General features: G+C 43.9%; 1 protein-coding gene across 1 annotated transcript in view; it reads left to right on the plus strand.

Moving 5' to 3' along the window:
• The first annotated feature begins 6,128 nt into the window (after positions 1-6,128).
• Positions 6,129-18,610, plus strand: part of PLPP3 (phospholipid phosphatase 3) — an 80,653-nt gene continuing 68,171 nt past the window's right edge. Inside the window, exon 1 of the mRNA XM_066623919.1 lies at positions 6,129-6,749. Coding sequence (XP_066480016.1) covers positions 6,611-6,749 — 139 coding nt within the window. The 5' untranslated portion in view covers positions 6,129-6,610. The remainder of the gene's footprint in view (positions 6,750-18,610) is intronic.

Genomic DNA, 18,610 nt, shown 5'->3' on the forward strand with positions numbered 1-18,610 from the left:
ATACTCTCTGAGGACTTGGTGGATTGCAGAACATCTCAGTTTATCTGTGCGTGTTATTCTCCAGTTGGTTTTGTGAAAGCAAATACAAAGCTTTATTTTCTTCTTCAGGTGCAAATGTGGTCATCACAGTTGTTGCCCTCCTCAATCAAAAGTCTGTTGGATCTTAGCCCCTGGAATTTTCAGTCAGGAGGACAACTTAGACACAGTACGTTCAGGGAACGACAAAAATGCACAGATGAGTACATGTTTGCTTCTGTGCTCCTGGATCTTCTTGAACTGTTGGGATTGAAGAGCAGAAAGCTCTGGATCCAGGACTCTCTGGCACTTCCCTACATCAGGTCAAGCTATGAGAGTTTTGTAGAAAGCAAAGACCTTCCCAATGACAATCAAATATGGGGTGGGAAGACTGCAACTTCCTATCCCAGGTGTGCAAATCATCGCCATCATATTATTGTTATGATATATTTATATCATGCTTTTTAAAATCCCATTTTTAACCCCACACACCCTGCTCCCCTTATAGCAGTTTTCTTTGCAGAAACTCATTTCAGCTTGTAGATTGCTCTCTTTAGATTGGGATCTCTATGAGCATGATTACAACGTAAGCCAATATTGGACTTGGTTGTCTCCACAACAAACAAAACTAATCTTTTGAGTATTAAGTTTCCAAACAAATAAACTGACTGCTTGCCCCTTTTCTAATTCTTTGTGTAGTCTTGGAAAACAGTTCTTTGTGGGCTATCTTGGCAAATTATCTGCCTGGCTTGCCCCTCTGATTAAAATGAAAAGAAAATTACAGCATGTTTTCTATGCATTTACAGCATGTTTTCTATGCAAGCCTCTGTGCTGGAGAAGTAACTCCTTCTGTGCTGGAGAAATCTGTGGTTGTTTCTCTTCCTCAATTTCATGCTTTGTATCTGGAATGCATGTTCAGCTTTCGATTTTTGAAATTTTAGCTTAGATTTTAAATATCAAGTTTCTAGTCTTCCTGATGCAGAGATAAGTTTGAAATATGCAAGTAGTCACCTTAATCTAGCAATGGCTTGTAGGTGTAGGAGGTACAATGCTTCTCTGCCTGTAAGGGCTTCCCTTTCATTTTTACAGAGGGGATCCATATGTGCATTATTTTGAATGGAGCAGCTCATGCACACTGAAGTGTTCTTAGTGCTCTGGAAGAGAGTGAAGTGTCTGCAAAAGGCTCAAGATAAAAGGATCACATCTTTAATGTCTTCATTATTTTCTTGTCCAACGTTCAACTATTCCTCACCCATCCATACATCTATGATTCTTGGCACCATAACTGTCATTGCTGAAAAATTCTAAGATCTTAAAACATTCAAAGATCAGGTTCAGAATAAAGTTCTGAGCAATTATGCAGCAAAAAGGGACATTGCACAGTTTGTTGCAGCTTATCTGGTTACAGTATAGTTTATTCTGGCTGTAGAAATTGAGTTTTCTTCACCAACATGAGTTTTTTAAGGGCAAAATAAGAACTACCACTAGATAAAATGTATGGCCTCAGCATTACAGAAGTCAAAATCCATAATGTAACAATCCTTTATCCTGCATTCACATATGCCAGAACTAACTTCACGCCAGTAATTTAGCAGGAGAACCTGCACCACTCCAAAAGGGTTTCAGATGAGCAGGGAAGGAAGCTTAAGTAATAAGAATAATCCTAAATGAAGAGTATGACTGAATTCTTACAATTTGGAAATTGATTTGTCGAAATCCCAGTATGTCAATCATTCTGTTCCATAAGAGCTAATTAACTAAACCTTGCTTAAAGGGACAATGCTAAGTGGATTATGCATTCAAGGGACCTCCATATTAACCTTTCTCCTACATACAGTGCACAGAAACTGTAACTGTGTCCCTACATACCCCCTTAAGTCTACTTACAAATGAATGCCCTGATCCAGTTTTTCACATCAGGTGCCAAAGCTCCAGTGTGAGCACACACATGCATAGTTTCTTTGTCCAGAATGACTTTCTGGTTCAATTTCAATACAAGAGGCAAATCTCCATGTAATTTTTGTGTGTGTATTTATCTGCTCTGTCTGTTGAAATGAATAGGAACTTCTTGCACGCAAGAAGCGTATGCCTCTGAGTGCATGTGGCTCTTATCAACATATATTACAGCCCGGAAACGGGAACTTTACCTATTTAGTAGGTAAAACTTGTGATTCTCCTTGTGTATCACATATTATAGCATCCATGCAAAGGGGGTCTGGTTGGCACCAATCCTTTTGATTTTCCTGGGAATTGTGCTTCCTTCCCTAGTCTGGCCTGAATCTTGGAATTCTGAGCTTTAGGTATTTTGAAGGACTAATGGTGTGACTAGATGAACTGTATAAAATCAAGGACGGATATCTCTGGACACATTCCTCATGTCTACAATGACTCAATGAAGGGCCAGGGCGTAAGAAAGAGCCTCCACATGGGTGTTTGTTTGCATTGCCTGCATGCACAGGTATCTCAGGTCCTAATGGCCATCCACATGAACATCTTTAAAGGAGAAGAAAGGAGGGCAGTCCTCCTCTCTTCCCCTTTAAAGTTATTTAAGTTCCTCCTCCTCTCCTCTCTTCCCCTTTAAGTTCTCAGCTCGGCATGGAACTGTGCCAACAATGACTGTGACAGCACAGCCACTGTTTGTGTGGTTCCGTCTGCAAAAAAAACCAGTAGTGGGAGAAACAAGTCACAGTGCCGCTCCCAGTACCTAAATTTCTGGCACCCAAGGCATTTGCACTCCCTGCCTCTCTGGGTATACCACTGATCCAAGAAAATGCAGTGGCTTGTCAATAAGGGTAGGGAAACTTTTACCTTTACAACTCAAAGGCTCTTTGACGAAAGTTTCTAACCTGTGTAGTGGCCTACTGCATACAAATATCTTGTAGCATACTGAGAGACGTTCTTCTGTTGCATATTATTTTGGCTGTGGGAGGGGGTTTGCAGTCATGTGGATAACTGTATTCTTCAAATATTCAAGGTGAGCAGCTATGAATGAGCAACTGCCTGTGCAAGGAGACCTCCCAGTCTCAACAATAGATCAACAATGGCTTCTATTTGGAGGTGGTTTTCTGAGCATTGCTCCTCAGATAAGAATAACTGCGGGTCAATGGCAATTTTGATCATGTGGGTATTATTACTGTAAGGGAAGTTTTATCATTCTGGATTGGCTTTGGAATTTCACAATAATGAAACAAGCTGTTCCAGGACACTTAGAACTAAAAATCCAAGAGGAATGCAGATGGATTGTCTAGTCCGCAGAGTACCACTCTGAGGGCACAAGCCTAATGAGGTCTACTCAGAAGTAAGTCCTATTTTGTTCAATGGGGCTTACTCTCAGGAAAGTGTGGTTAGGATTGCAGCCTAAAACTACAGCAGCAACCTGAGTGAACTGCACTTAGGCTACAATCCTGTACACATTTGCCTGGGAGTAAGCTCCACTGAATTCAATGAGACTTCTGAATAGACATGCAAAGGATTGCACTGTCACTAGATTACTACTATTAGGAGTTCACATAAACATAATGTCTTCTATTTTCTACATGAAATGCTTTCCAATATTTAATTATTTGTCTTATCAGCATTCTTGGGTAATTTACAACCCAATCCTATGCATGTCTACTTAGAAGTAAGTTCCATTGTGTTCAGTCGGGCTTATTCCCAGGAAAGTGTGGATAGGATTGTAAACTTAGGCTGCTGGCTGTTACTAGGGACATGTGCAAGACCAGACAATGAGTGTCGAGGCTTAAACATGATTCTAATATGGCTCATGTGTGCTCCAGGAGTCTGCCTTACCCACTGCACCACACTGATAATGATAATAATAATACAAGTATTTATATACTGCCTTTCTTGGCAATCAGATTTCTCCTCAGACTTTGATTCAAGGCAGTTTACATAGGCAGGCTATACTAAATCCCAATAGAGATTTTTACAATTGAAGAAGGTTCTGTCTTTCAAGAACCACAACATTTCATATGGATCTTTTATGATCTGGTATCACATTCTAGCCTCCATTTTCCTCCCACAAAGGCTGACAGCAGCCAAAGAGCAGGTGGAATAACTCAGCTAGGCCTGTCAGCTGCTTCAAGGTCTCCCCGTTCATGGTGCTGGTGGCCTCCAACTGGTGACCTTCGGGTGTTATCTTCAGGCAAGCGGAGGCTCTACCCTCTAGACCAGACCTCCTGCCCTCCTGATGCTTGTGCTTCCCCATGTTATACTAGAAGCTGACAGCCAATAACAGGCTGGTTAGTTCATATCAATTACTGCATGTGTGAATTTCAGTCCAGCTTGGCTTTTGGCCCTCTTAAGGTTCCCAGGTCATTGTGCTGCAGCAACTGGCAGAATTTCTCAGTCAGAATTGCCACTGTAGATTTGGTAGATTTGGTAACACTGTAGATTTGGAAGGCCTTGACTTCCTGGCCTGCAGTACTCACCCTCCAAAATGCCCTTACCTCCCTGCCTTCCTTCTTGCCAGCAGTGCATAACCTCTTTCATTTTGGCTCCTCCTTTTTTCAGCTCCATGTGTTCACCACCCACATTTTCTGGTAGGTTGCCTCATGTTAGGCCACTTCTGCTTTAGCCTCTCCTGGGGCAAACATCAACTGTGGGGAGCCAGTCTGGATTGGGATCACAGTGAGAGCAAAGCCCCCTTCTTCCTTGGTTCTGATTCAGCACATGCACACACATACACACAGACCCCTTCCCCAATGCAACTTCATCACTCAAAATCCCACCCTATGAAGCTTCATAAAAAAATGGGGAAGAGGGAAAGTACCTGAGCTCCTTTATATGTGTTCACACATAACTTCAGTTAATTGCTTACAACTGCAAAACAGAAAAGCAGTAAAGTTGCATTTCTAAAAGGGCAAAGAAAGCAAAAACACGCACAAACGCAAAACCCATTACAAAACTGTATTTGCAAAATAAAAAAGTTATGACTCACAAATCATATGATATTTTTGCAGCTAACCCCATGATTTGGGGATATACTGTACTGTAATTGGCAAGCTTTCACAAGCAGGCTGCTATGATAGTACGTTGTTTACAGGGGTTAAACCTTTTCTGCCCAACATTGCATATACAAAACAGGGATCAAATGTGTACACCTATGGGTTGGACAGAAATGAGTTTTCAATCTCTAAAGAATGAGACTGAAGGCCTTTAGCCTTTCTTAGATCAGGTGTGGAGACTGTGAAGGAAAGAGTTATTCTGATTATACTGTAGTGCAGTGTTTCTCAAACTGTGGATCGGGACCCACTAGGTGGGTCGTGAGTCAATATCAGTTGGGTCCCCATTCATTTCAATATTTCATTTTTAATATATTAGACTTGATGCTCCCATGGTATGTGACCGAAATTGGGAAAATGTTACAGATCTGTACTTTCAACAGGCTACTATGTATATGTTTTTAACAATGATAGTCAATGGGGCTTACTCCTGGGTAAGGATTGAGCCTACGACTGTGAAATATTGCTCTGCTTGATGATGTCGCTTCCCGTCATGACACCATTTCTGGTGGGTCCTGACAGATTCTCATTCTAAAAGTTGGGTCCCAGCACTAAAAGTTTGAGAACCACTGCTAACACAAGGCATTCTGTACATGCTCACATATACAACCCAGCAATGAATCTCAGTCCTGTACTGAACAAACCTCCTTACCTGGGTCCTAGGAAAGTTTGTTTCATGGGAAGGTCACCAGGGCTGTTAGCAAAAAGACACCCACTAGAAGACCAGGTTCTTTCCCAAGGGGTACCCAAAAGATGCGGAAAGTGATAAACACGACAGCATGCAGACAGATCCAGGGAGGATGGCGGCGGGTGGCACTGGGGAAAAGAAGAGGGTCGGTTCCACCTTAAAGAGATGGGACCCATGTGCACCTTCAGGCGGTGGACTGAACGCTAGGGGCTCCCTCCTTCTGGTCCTGAGCAACGCTACTCCTTACTTGCTCTCTGGAAAGGGAGGTGGAAATGTGGAGTTAATTATCATCTGTATATGTCAGTTTCAGGAAGGGGGTTGTACTTGGATCGCTCCTAAGACTCCGGAGGAAGGGGGGTTGTTGCGGGGTTGGTGGAAAAGCTGGGAGGAAATAAAAGTGCAGCGAGAGGCGGTCGCATCACACAGCGGCGGCGGAGCAGCTCGTGGTGTGGAGAGAGCGCTCGCCCTCTCCTCCCATTCATCCAGCGAGGGACTGGCTCGCAGCCGCACTCCGATGGCCGGGACGCGCCTCCGGGATTGGTCGAGCGCCTGATTACGCGGAGCCGCAGTTCTGCTTCCCAGCCTTTGGTTCCAAAGCGACCATTCTTTGCGAGGACGCTCTCGCCAGCCCGGGCTTGGCAATCGCGCCCTCTCGCCCGGCTCCTCTTGGGGTGGCTGAGCTTGGGACAGCCCAAACCACCACCACCGACTCTGCACAAGGCTTAAAGGGCCCGCGGCAGACCAGGCACCACCAAAGCCTGCCCAGCAAGCACCCACCCGCCCCCTTTCTTTCTCCCTCCTTGCCAGCGGGGAAGCCGGCACAGGCAGCACCGCTCCATCTCCTGGATTTCCCCTTCCCATCGGTTCTAAGACTCGGTCCGGAGCGGCGATCGCCTTCCCCATCATGCAGAACTACAAGTACGACAAGGCGATGGTCCCCGAGGCGAAGAACGGGGGCAGCCCCGCTTTGAACAACAACCCCGCCAAAAGCCCCAGCAAGAAGGCTCTGCTCATTTGCCTCGACCTCGTCTGCCTCTTCCTGGGTGAGATTCGGAACGGAGCCGCTCCCCCCCACCCCACTCTTCCTGCTGAACTCCTCGGACCTCTGCTGGCCTGTTTTCACACAGCTCTGGCTTTGCACAGACTTTTTTCCCCCTCTCTCTCTTCCAAAAACTTTACTCTGCTTCAACTAACCAGGCTCCTTCTCCTCCTCCCTTGTCTTTCTTCTTCACTCCCCCTCCACACTTGGATGGCTCTCTCCTTTCTTGCTGATCACCCCACCCCACACACGAAAAAGTTGGCGACTGAGAGCCCAATCCTAAGCATGTCTACTCAGAAGTAAAGCCCATGAGTAAGTCAATGGGGCTTACGCCCAGGCAAGTGTGGATAGAATCGCAGCCTGCGACTGGATCAACTTTTTCCAGGGGAATCGTTGGCAACAACTTCTAGTCAATTTCTCCCGCTGCGAATCCTGCAAGCTTTACATTTTAGTCAATTTCTCCCTCTGGGAATCCTGCAAGCTCCTGCTTTCCTGCTCCTGATATCGTGAGGGTTTATGCCAAAGGATAATGGAAGGGGAAAGGGTTGTGTGTGGGGGGGGGGGGGGAGGTGACCAAGGAGACCCTCTACTGCCTTGCAAGAGGTGCTCCACTAATGAAGTCCGCTGTGTGTGTGTGCGCGCAAAATGCACGACCTGCTTGACACAGGAGGGACAAGGCAGCTGAGGGTGGTTTGCTTGGGGAGGCTTCATTGGACTCTAGGAAAGCACCCAGAGAAACCACAGCAACGTATGGAAACCCCAAGCAGTCCTGGTGTCAGTCCAAATGAAATGGATGTCCCAGCAGGCAGCGGAGCCCTATATGTAAACAAAGCATGTCTCATCCCAAAGCAGGGACAACAAGCGTGCTCCCCCCACGGGTCTCCTCCTGGTGAAAGGATTGGTTGGAAAGGTTGGAAACCTTTGGCCCAGGTTTTTTTTCTGGGGTTTGGGAAACTGAGTGAGGGAGCGTTTGGTCTGCCCTTTACAGAGAAGGAGAGGGGAGGGTGATCACGATGAGGAAAGTTGTAGTTGGAGCGAGTGTAGTGTAGGATTTGCTCAGCCTCCACAGTTTGTAGTTTCCAAACTGCAGTGTTTTTTTTGGGGGGGGGGGGTGTACGTCTTGATCCTGAGCATACCTACTCAGAAGTAAGCCCCATAGAGTCTAGTGGGGTTTACTTTCAGGTCAGCCTGCCTAGGAGTGTTGTTGTATGGTTGGCACGCACGTGCACTCAGAGGTCTGTGACCTCTCCACGTTGAAAGAGTAAAAGGGTTTGTTTACGTCTAGTTGATATGCTCGGAATTCTGGCTTGTAGTTCCAGAGAGTTGTCTTTGATCACCGGTTTTTTTTTTCTTCCTGGCAGTTCTCCTGGGCCTTTTAATAGTTATGTGATAGGCAGAAGTGCAACTGATGGATCTACCACATTGCACCTCCACATCTGAAAAAAAGTTGCACCTTTTGAATTTCTGCCTGCCACTTAGCTGCTCAGGAGTCCTGTCAGGGGAATTATGATTGAAAAACAATGTGGCAATCCTGCTGTAGTGTCAGAATTGGTTTATTGTGGCATGATGAACTGCCTTGGGCCAAAGCCCCGTTTTATCCCATGGAGTGTACTGAGAAAGTGGTGGGCAGAGACAGTGCTTGGATTGAAGGTGCGCTGAGTTGGTGGGATGAGGACACCAAGGGATGTCTGGAAATCCTATCCATGGCTGACCAAGATTTTTTCAGCTGTAAAAGTACTGTGCAAACTACCAAGGGATATAAATGTTCGTGCTCTCTCTCTCTCTCTCATATATGCCTCATTTTGGATGATTAGGGTTCACCAAAACTTAACAAAACAAACATCACTGTTGTTTGTGGTGCCCTTTGATCCCTTGATGGTGAAGATACAAAACTTAATTAAATAGCCTCCTTTAGGGAAAAGTTAAAAATCAGAAGAGTCATGTGTTTCTGAAATATTTCTTGTCTTGAGACAGTCTTCTCAAACTGCTCACACAGAGGTAAACCTAGAGACACCAATAGAACTACTCTATTCACAGTCCTCTGTATCCTGGTAGTACTTGGTATATTTGGTATACTAGAGGGATGTGAGATATTTTAAGGAATTGTGCAAATAAACAGCTAGGGGTGCCTTACTGAATCAGGATATGGACAGTTTCACATGTTACAGGGCAACAAAAACAAAATTTACCACTAAAAATATAATCGGCAGGGAGCTGTGGCCAATTTTGGTTTTCCGATTAGCCAACCTGTAAGACAACATGTGTTTTCAAATACCCAGTTTGTCCCATTCATACTTGACATGTTTAGCTACCCTTGGAAATGCCTTATGTGCAGCAGCTGAGCTGTTTGGCATCAAGAGACCATGGAAGGGAATTCCAGCTTGTGCAAATTGGCAAAGCCTTATTGTAGTTTATGCTAGCTGAGAATGTGGCTTTGTTGAAAGCAGCAATTTGCTCGTTACTGTCCAATTGCACAATTTGATGTATATATAATAATAGTGTGTGTTGAGAGGAATTAAATCCTAAGAGTAGAATAGTTGTACTGTCTGATGACAAGTGAGAGAGCACTTCAGTGAACTAGATTGCTAGCATGCTCCATGCTACTTGGGCTGCTACATGTTTTTTAAACCATTGGGAAGTGTTTTTTTGAAAGGGCATTTTGGGTTCCTCTGTTCTTTAGAAGATGATCAAGAACCAACAACTTGAAAAGATCTCCATGCTTGATGCTCACTTCTCTTAAGTGGTGGATAGAAATCCAATGTGTTTGCAAAGCAAACCCACACATATCGGTGCCCCCCCCCCAAGTCAATACAAGAGTTTCTGGAAGCACATCTTCTTATTGGTTGCTCTGTTCTTATATGTCCACAGTCTTGCTACTACTCCATATTGGTTGGAATTTTGCCATTTAATAGAGGCACTTGAAGGGATTAGGAGGGGGGTTTTATACTCATCTGGCTAATACTCACCTTTGGCAAATAAAGATGACCATTTTTGAAGCACTTTCTTTTGATTTACTTCTGATTATAGAGGGATTAAAGGGGTAAGCTTATCTAGCAGGGATAGTAATCTTCTTGGACAAACAAATGCAAATAAAACAGAGTTTAAAGAGAAGAGACTTGAATTTGGTGTGTGAATTTTTTTCCCCCCATCCACCTTAATCAAGATGAAGTATTACAAGGCAAAGTGCTGGCAAAATGAAAAAGGTTATGACCATAAACTAAGTCTAGGGGGTGCTGTGGTCTAGTTGATAAGGTATATCATTGATTCAAGAGCCTTGGGTTCCAATCCTGTCTTAAGTGCAAGCTTTTGGGGACCTAACCAGATACCTTTGCCTTATAGGCTACACCAGCTATGCGCCATGGGCAATTATTACCCATTTTGACAGCATTTTGTTTTTGTGTGTTTTTGTTAAACGAACAGTGTAGCAGCAGCAAGAGAGAAGGGCAGTGAAACATCAGGAACGTGTACATGGGAAGCTGAAAGTTGTGTTTGTTTGCTGTGATGATGAGCCCACTGAACAAACTGGTCAATTTGCTATAATCCAGGGACAACCCTGAAATGTTTAATAGCATCCATGTAGCTGGTGGCATCAGTTCCTGGTCCTTGAAAGCTGCACATACAGACAAGGCATCTTTTTACAGGTGTTATAAATTCAGTTGTAATGAAATAACTGAATGGAGTTACACCTTTAGAAACCAAGTGGCTTATTGTGGAATGTTTTTTATAGGAAAACTAAGAGCCCAATCCTATGCATGCCAACTTAGAAGTAAGTCCAATTAGAGTCAATGGGGCTTGCTCCCAGGAAAGTGTGAATAGGATTGGGCTGTTAGTCAGATATGTAAGTGGATTGAGAACAAGCTAGATAGGTTCTTCCCATGATTGAAAACCAATAACGTATTACATTTGTAGAGTTTTGGAGCTATTGATTTGGCTGTTGAAAAATCTTGTTACATTAGGTTGCAGTCTTATGCATGTTTACTTGGAAGTCACCCCACTGAACTCACTGGTAATGAATGATAAGTAAACATGCATAAAATTTGGTTGTGAGCTTTAGATCCATGCATAAAATGAACAGACAGAGCAGCTTCTCTAATTTTGAGTAGGTTATTTCCTTGGTCAGTTCATGCCACAATGAACCAGTAGTCACGCACCATCTGTTGTCATCCTGCTTCTGCACTTTAATGCAGGTACCCAGGTGGAATATAAAATGAAGGTGTGCAGAGTCCAATGTTGCAGAAAGCTACGGAATTACAAACAACCTTCTTGAGAATGACTTATGTGCTGAAGAATCAAGTAAAAAAAAGTCAAATAGCATCATGATGTGTAAAGTTAAACATTTCGTTGTGATACAAAGGCAGGAACAATCAACTGGCTTCCAAGAAAGAAATGAAGAACACAACAGCATATGATTTTAATAATCCAGACATCATAGTCTTTAAACTGATTGTTTCTGCTTAGAGGATATTTCTCTCCATACTGTCAGTTTGGTTTAATTTTTGTGTAGTTTATTGTTCATCTGGTCTCTATTAGCAGGCACTAATATATTAGCCAGAGAGAATGATTTTTTTTTTTTGCTTTATATTTCCACATGAGTTGTGGAAAAAAAAACTTCATCCTCAAGAGTCTGGAAGAAATAAAATATTTGATATGCACTGTGTAAAATTGATAACTAGAAACATACAGTTAGTTTACCACACCTCATCCGAAGATTAAATTCCTGGGTTTATTTTACCTTTATCAGCATTTGAGTCAAACTCCTTTCTTACCTGAGTGTGGTAAGGATTTCATTCTTGTTCTCTCTCTCTCACACACACACACACACACACACACACACACACCCTCTCTTTCACAGGCTTGTGTGTTGGCTGTGGGGACCACTTGCTAGAAGGGGATATCTGACAGAACAAGACTGTAATCTCAGGGCTTACCCTTGAGTAAGCACAGAAAGGATTGGGCTGTAAGGCTTTGGTTCTATGTATATTTACTTGGACATAAGGCCACTGAAGTCAGTGTCAATCAGAGTAATCAAGATCAATCTGAGTCAATTGTGAATCTTCCATTTGGTGCCTCTGTGTCCTACATGAGATGGAATTTACTTCTTTGTAAACAAGTTTAGGACTGGAATGTTTAGCTCTAAGACCGCAGTTTTGTGCATACTTAGCAGTGAATAAGCTTCGGTTGACCTAATAGGACTGACTGCATAGTGAATTTGCTTAGGGTAGTACTGTATGTCCCCCAATGTATTGGAGCCTTTCTACCCTTAGTTATGTCACTGGCTGATGGAAGGTGGCAGAAAAAGTAGGGAACAAGATGCTGGGGGAAGGAGGCAGGTTTTCCTGCCTCCAATTTTCACTTTTTTAAAAGCTTGGTTGTGACATCACTTCTGGGGCATCATTTTGAGTTCTGCACCTGACTGCACAATCATTAGCTATGCCACTGCTTTAATCCAACTTATTCCATTCTGAACTCAGGAAGGGAGTCATTGCAGTGGTTTCCAAACTGTGGGTCCATGGCCCACCAGTGGGTCATGACCAAATTTTTGGTGGTTCCCAAAACTGACAGGGTAGTTTAGGCTATGTGCATCAAGGGTTAAAAACTTGCTTCTCAAGGCTGGGAACACAACTGGGATAACTTGGACTCAATTTGTGAAAATACGCATGTTTCACTGACTCATGGACTCTCACACAATCCCTCCTACCCCTTCCCACCCTGTTTACAGATGAGTGGGGACATCAGGGGAGAGTTTAAAGTGAACTCTGTCACACACACACACACACACACACACACACACACACACACACACACACCCTGGCAGCAGCCCTGTTTCCCTCCACGGAGCTGTGGCGGACTTTTTAAAGTCTGACTTGACTCGAGTCCTATCGATTTGTGAAGGGGTGACTCAGAAAGTGCCCCTGTTATGACTCGTTTTCAGGTCAAGTCGTGGCAGTAGGAGACTCTGGACACAACTTGAGTAGCGCCGCACTGGGTTTTCCCATCCTTGCTATCACTTGGGGAGCACTGCTGCCCAATCACCATTATAGCCACAGAAGCTTGAGTGGCTGGTGAAATGAAACTGTTTTTTTAGGTGGGTCCTGATGCTAAAACGTTTGGGAACCACTAGGGATTAGAACAAAAACAATGGACTGATGTTAGTGAGAGTAATTCAGTCATGCAGAAATGTACAACTCCTGCAATATAATTAGGCAATTACCTAATTTGAAATTCATGATGGGAATGAATGAGCTTCTATAATTTTGCCACCCAGCAGATATTTTTGTGTGATTCAGCTACACGCTGAGAACAATGGTTGTAACAGAATTCTCCAGACAATGAAGAGGCAGACAAGCCATTCTTCTTCCATGCAGGTCGCGTATCTGATGAACTTGAGTGTCTTCCTGCAGGATGCTAACAGTACAGTACTTGATTCTGGTCTAATTGGACACTTGATTTTGATGTGGCTTTTGACACCCAATGTAGTTTTCAGCTAAGGGAAACATAAGAAGATGAAATATCAGTAGAGCCTGTAATTCACGGACAGTGGGAGAAGATGATTGACATTCCTGCTGAGTCAGATTGAGTGGTTTGGGACAAGATAATGTTTTCAACTACTCTAAAACAGGAATATATTGTGAGGGTAAATATGGTTATAATAGCAACACAGAATACTTAGAATATCCAAACTGTATTTCTTTATTACTGATCTAGAATATCCATCATAGATGATAAAATCAAGTGGTTTATTTTATGGCAGTGATTGAACTGGACTGATTTGGATATAAAGGTGTTATATATTGCTTTGCTGCTTAAATTTGAAATGACAATTCAGATGCGGATACTTTTTCCTTTCTGTGCCATCTTGGCAATAATCCCTTTCCTGTATGTCACGCGACCACCTGGAAAAAAAGTTCCACTTTATTTTACTTGCGCACACACATTCACAAAGAGTTACAAAAACAGAACCTTGTGTTGGACTGTTGTTCTGTGTAGACAAGCTGGAGCCAGCTAACTGCAGGAAAAAAATGGTTTTTAAAAAACATTTCTTATGGTTATATGTCAAATAGGTACAACTAGTACCTGCTAATCCTCCCTTATCTTTCATCTAGTGTGAATAATTGTGTTTCCTTGTGTTTTCTTCCAAACATTAAGAGAACCGTTTCTCTTAACGATAAGATAATTGTAAATTAATTAACTGCTATGACATTTGGGTTAAGTATAACTGGGCGCTAGGTCATTGATTAACAGGGCTTAAGCAAGATGCTTTAGTTCCCTTCATGACAAAGAACTGGGGAAAGGATATAGGTATAAAGGGTGTGTCAGACGACCAGCCAAAACATGTTCATTGTTTGCTCATCTTTGAAAGCAGTGTCTGGACTGGCTGATGGAAGCATCTTCATGTCACCCTTGCTGCCCAGGTTCAGATATCCAACAACAATAAGTAATGAGCTGACATCACTGATGAGCTGATAAGTAATGAGCTTGCTGTCTCTTAAACTAGTGTAAATTCTAGCAAAGTTCGTTATTTCTAACGAACAGTTGCCAAAGGCATCTCCTAGGGTGATAGTGAATGAAATAAAGGACTCTCATTGATGGTGGGGGGGAATGTTTTGAAATAAAATGCATCTTTTGGAGAGAGAGAGAATGTTAGGCTATCTTATCACTTCTGAATTGTGAACTGATTTGACTGCTCCCAAACGAAACCATTAAGGCTACAGTATGTATACTTTCTCTGAATTAAGTATTATTAAATCAATAGCTCACCCATTTAGCTTGTTCAATCTTGCACTGTGAAACCAGTCATTCATTTAATGCAAATCAAGCGTACTTGCTTTCCACTGTCAAACACTGGAGCATATAAGTGCGGTAAACGTACTCATAGTCTGTCATTAATCATGCCTTGCCATAAGAAATTACCTTATACTGAGCTAGACCCTGGATCCATCTAGCTTAGAAAGCATCCCTATATACTAGGGGGCAGCCCTGGTAGTGCTCTTCAGCTTTGCTGCCTAAGAGTTTTTTTTCCCTAGAGATGCCAGAGGGATGAATTTGGGTACATATGAAGTATGCATTCTATCAGCTGAGCTATGCACCCCTCCCTGAGATGTGATTTAGATCCACCTATCATTTTTAATTTTTGCTTGAAAGAAGGACATTCTCAGAAACAATTAGTTCATTACTTATGCCATGGTAGTTTCATTTCATTAGGTATCAAGGTGCTTGAATGTTCAAGATAGTGTGACCTAGCCAATCAAAAAGCATGCAGCCTCTAGGAAAGACTTCAGGGCACTGAGGAGCAGAGAGAGGTGTGGATGCTTTACAGACAGGTGGATCTAGACACTAATAATCAAGACTCATCTGCCTCATATCTGCACTGCCCATCTTTTACTTCACCTCCTTTTGGCAAAGAAAGAGCAGTTCTTGGCGGCACCTGTGCAAAGCAGACATAGTTCCACTTGTTGGCAACCTGCAGTCTTGAAAGACTATGGTATCGCGCTCTGAATGGTAGCTCTGGCACAGCATCTAGTGTGGCTAAAAAGGCCGATTCGGGAGTGACAATCCCTTCCACACTGGGAGCAAGTGTAGTCTGTCCCTGGTCTGTCTCCCTGGCTATGGGCCTTCCTTCTTTGCCTCTTTGCCTCAGTCTGTTGGCAAAGTGTCTCTTCAAACTGGAAAAGGCCATGCTGCACAGCCTGCCTCCAAGCAGAACTCTCAGAGGTCAAGGTTTCCCATCTGTTGAGGTTCATTCCTAAGGCTTTCAGATCCCTCTTGCAGATGTCCTTGTAGCGCAGCTGTGGTCTACCTGTAGAGCGCTTTCCCTGCACAAGTTCTCCATAGAGGAGATCCTTTGGGATCTGACCATTTCCCATTCTCATGACATGACCAAGCCAACGCAGGCATCTCTGTTTGACTCCTGAAGCCTTTTCCACAACTGGATATAGCCACAAGGCAGTGGAGGTTTGAGGTCAGAGTTTCCTTCTATTAGATGAGCTGCCTTCCCAGGCTGATGAGCCTCATCTACCCAGTGGCTGTTTCATCGCCTCTTACACCAAGTACAGCCAAACTGGGGTAGTGGAGGGAGAGGATTGCAGAATTATGGTGGACAGAGAAGAGATTGTGGGAGTCAGTATCCATAGTTCCACTGGAGCCCTGAAAATGAGGCATGGCAAGAAGAAACAAAAAATCATCTCAAAGCTGATGAGAAGGGCCCTTTAAATTAAAGGGAAAGAGTCATTTAATAATGCCAGAGAGGGCAGCTGGCTGATAATCCATCAATCATTCTCTCTGCAGGCTTCATTCCTCCCTTCCCCCTGAGCACATGAAAGAAGGCTAAATGGCAGCGATTATCACCACCTCCATTCTTTCCCCCTTGCTGGGGCTCCTGTTGAAGGGAGGGATTGCTGCCTCCTAGTGAAGCCTAAGTACCTGGAGAGAGACTGATGGCATCTGTGTGCATTACAAAGGTCATCAAGGTTGTTTTTAAATCACCAGAGCAAAGAAACTTTGTTTTCTTAAATTGATTTGCTATAGTGCGTTTTTTGCCATCCACCTGAGTTCTTGGAACAGAACCCTCAGGAATAATGAGACTCAACCTGTATAGGCAGCTGCTGTGGAGACAGTTCTTATAGACTTTGGGCACAATCTACTGGGTGCTCTTGATGATCAAGGTCCATTGAAATAGATGCAGTGATGTCACTTGTGCAACTCCTATTAGGACTTGCAGTACCACTGTGTAAGATAGTCAGCAGTCCACCTAGACTGTATATGGAGATGCCCACACTGCTGATGTATGCTGGCTGTATAGGCTTGTTTCTTTTTGAAATGGTGTGCATTAGCATTGTGTGTGTTGGTCCGTGTTCAGCAGAGTAGAGCTTTTGGCAGTAGTAATGCAAGAGTGCAACAGATTTGATATGTCTATTCAGATCACCCTATTCTTACTTATTCAGATGCCTGTCCTGCACCAGTGGCTTAGAATGTAAGGTTCATTGTCACATTTAAAACATGGCTGGTATGTAGCTGGGTAATAAGACTTGACGGGGGAGAGGAAACTGTAATCTGTTATCTTGTTATCTGGTGTGCTCCCTGGGGCATTTGGTGGGCCGCTGTGAGATACAGGAAGCTGGACTAGATGGGCCTATGGCCTGATCCAGTGGGGCTGTTCTTATGTTCTTATGTAATAAGAGAGTAATAGGCAGCTGATCAGCCCTTGTAACCCCTACCTGGATTTTCTTTGCCCTTCCTTGGCTATTCATGCATTTCTGATTTTTGTTTTCTTCTGCATTTGTTAGACCCAAAACTTTTATTTGCAAGTGAATGCTCTGGATTGGTGGATGCCACATTTGCACCAGAAACTGAGGGAATACATAGTAGTTGTGGACTGCTAATCAAAGATTCACCAGCTACAAGGTATACCAGCTACAAGCTGTATAATTCAACTTGTTATGATCAGTCCCAATAACTTCCACCCCATTGGAGGCTAGCTGTGATTATCATGAGTATGATTAATGTTTCCATTTTTACAGAGTGGGAGCAGGAATTGAGAGAGAGAGAGAGAGAGAAAGGTGCTCATGGAGTATGTAACTGAGGTGAGACTGGACCAGACAACTTAATGCTCCACAGCTGTTGCGTTACCAGTGTTGAATTCTGAATGCTGTGGCAATACAGTTGTCAGCTCCAGGAGCAAAAAACAATGTGTTGCTTTAACAGTCTGAGGGCAGGAGGCTATCATATAGGAACCATGACTTTTCTGGAAGGAGAATAGACAGGTGCAACACTAAGAAGTGTGTCTTACAGCCCAGTCCTACCTAACTGCATGTATGGCAATGCAGCAATGCCAATGCAGTGCCCACTGAATCTTGTGGTGGAGTTTTGGTCTTGGGAGGCCACAACAGGGCAAGGAAACATTTGACCCCCTCCCCCAGGGTAAGCCTGTGCCAACCTGGTGGGTCAGCTTGGACCTTTGTCAAGTCTGCATTCACCATGAAGGCAGAGTGAGCCAGGGAAGGGGGTTAAGATTCAGCGGCAGCTGCCACTGCTGCTAAACCCACCCTATCACGATCTGTTCGCACCCTACCCTGTTCTGCCCTCCCACAGTCCCATCTCACTACCTCCACCATCCTACCAGTGTCGGCGGGCCTTCTCTGGTCTGCCGGTGCATGCAAGGAGGCTTTGACTGTCCTACCAGCATGAGACTCTGCATGCTGGCAGAAAGTGTTTTGTGACTGCCATAAGGCAGTTTATGCTGACACAACACTTGTTTCTCCAGTGGGGTAGCGGAATGGGGTTGAGCTGCCTGTATCTCAGGGCAGTTCAAGCAACATGCGCTGTCTGTCTGCTTCAGGAGCAGGCAACTTCATGTAAGATTCAGACTCTGAAGTTGATATCGTGTCTTGGATACATGCCTGATGTACCCAATGAACTGAATGAACTTTTCAGGAAATTCCTACCATTTCCTTGTAGTTTAAATTCACACAGTGAATTGGATCAACACCTGTGGGCTTGAGTGGCAGGGGCACTACATTGCCTTCAACTTCAAACCGGCTTTGGTTTCATTTCCTGCCTGCCTATTTTGCAACTGTGTAGTTGTAGCTTTCAGAATGCTTGAGCTTCTGTGTTTCCAGAAGGTGCAGATTCCTTTGCTGGTGGGAAACTAAGGGCGCAATCCAAACCCAGCACTGACATAAGGGCGATGCAACTCCGAGGTAACAGAACAAACATTGCCTTACTTTGAGGAGGCCTCCGTGAATGCCATCCAACTGCAGGATGCAGTACATGCCCATTGGCACAGCTGTGCCAGTGCTGGCAAGTTGGTTAGGATTTGGGCTTCAGCCTCTAAATCAGACTTCTGTGTGTGAGGCTGTTGTTTTGACA

This window comes from Tiliqua scincoides, chromosome 4, assembly GCF_035046505.1.
Source record: "Tiliqua scincoides isolate rTilSci1 chromosome 4, rTilSci1.hap2, whole genome shotgun sequence".
NCBI lineage: Eukaryota > Metazoa > Chordata > Lepidosauria > Squamata > Scincidae > Tiliqua > Tiliqua scincoides.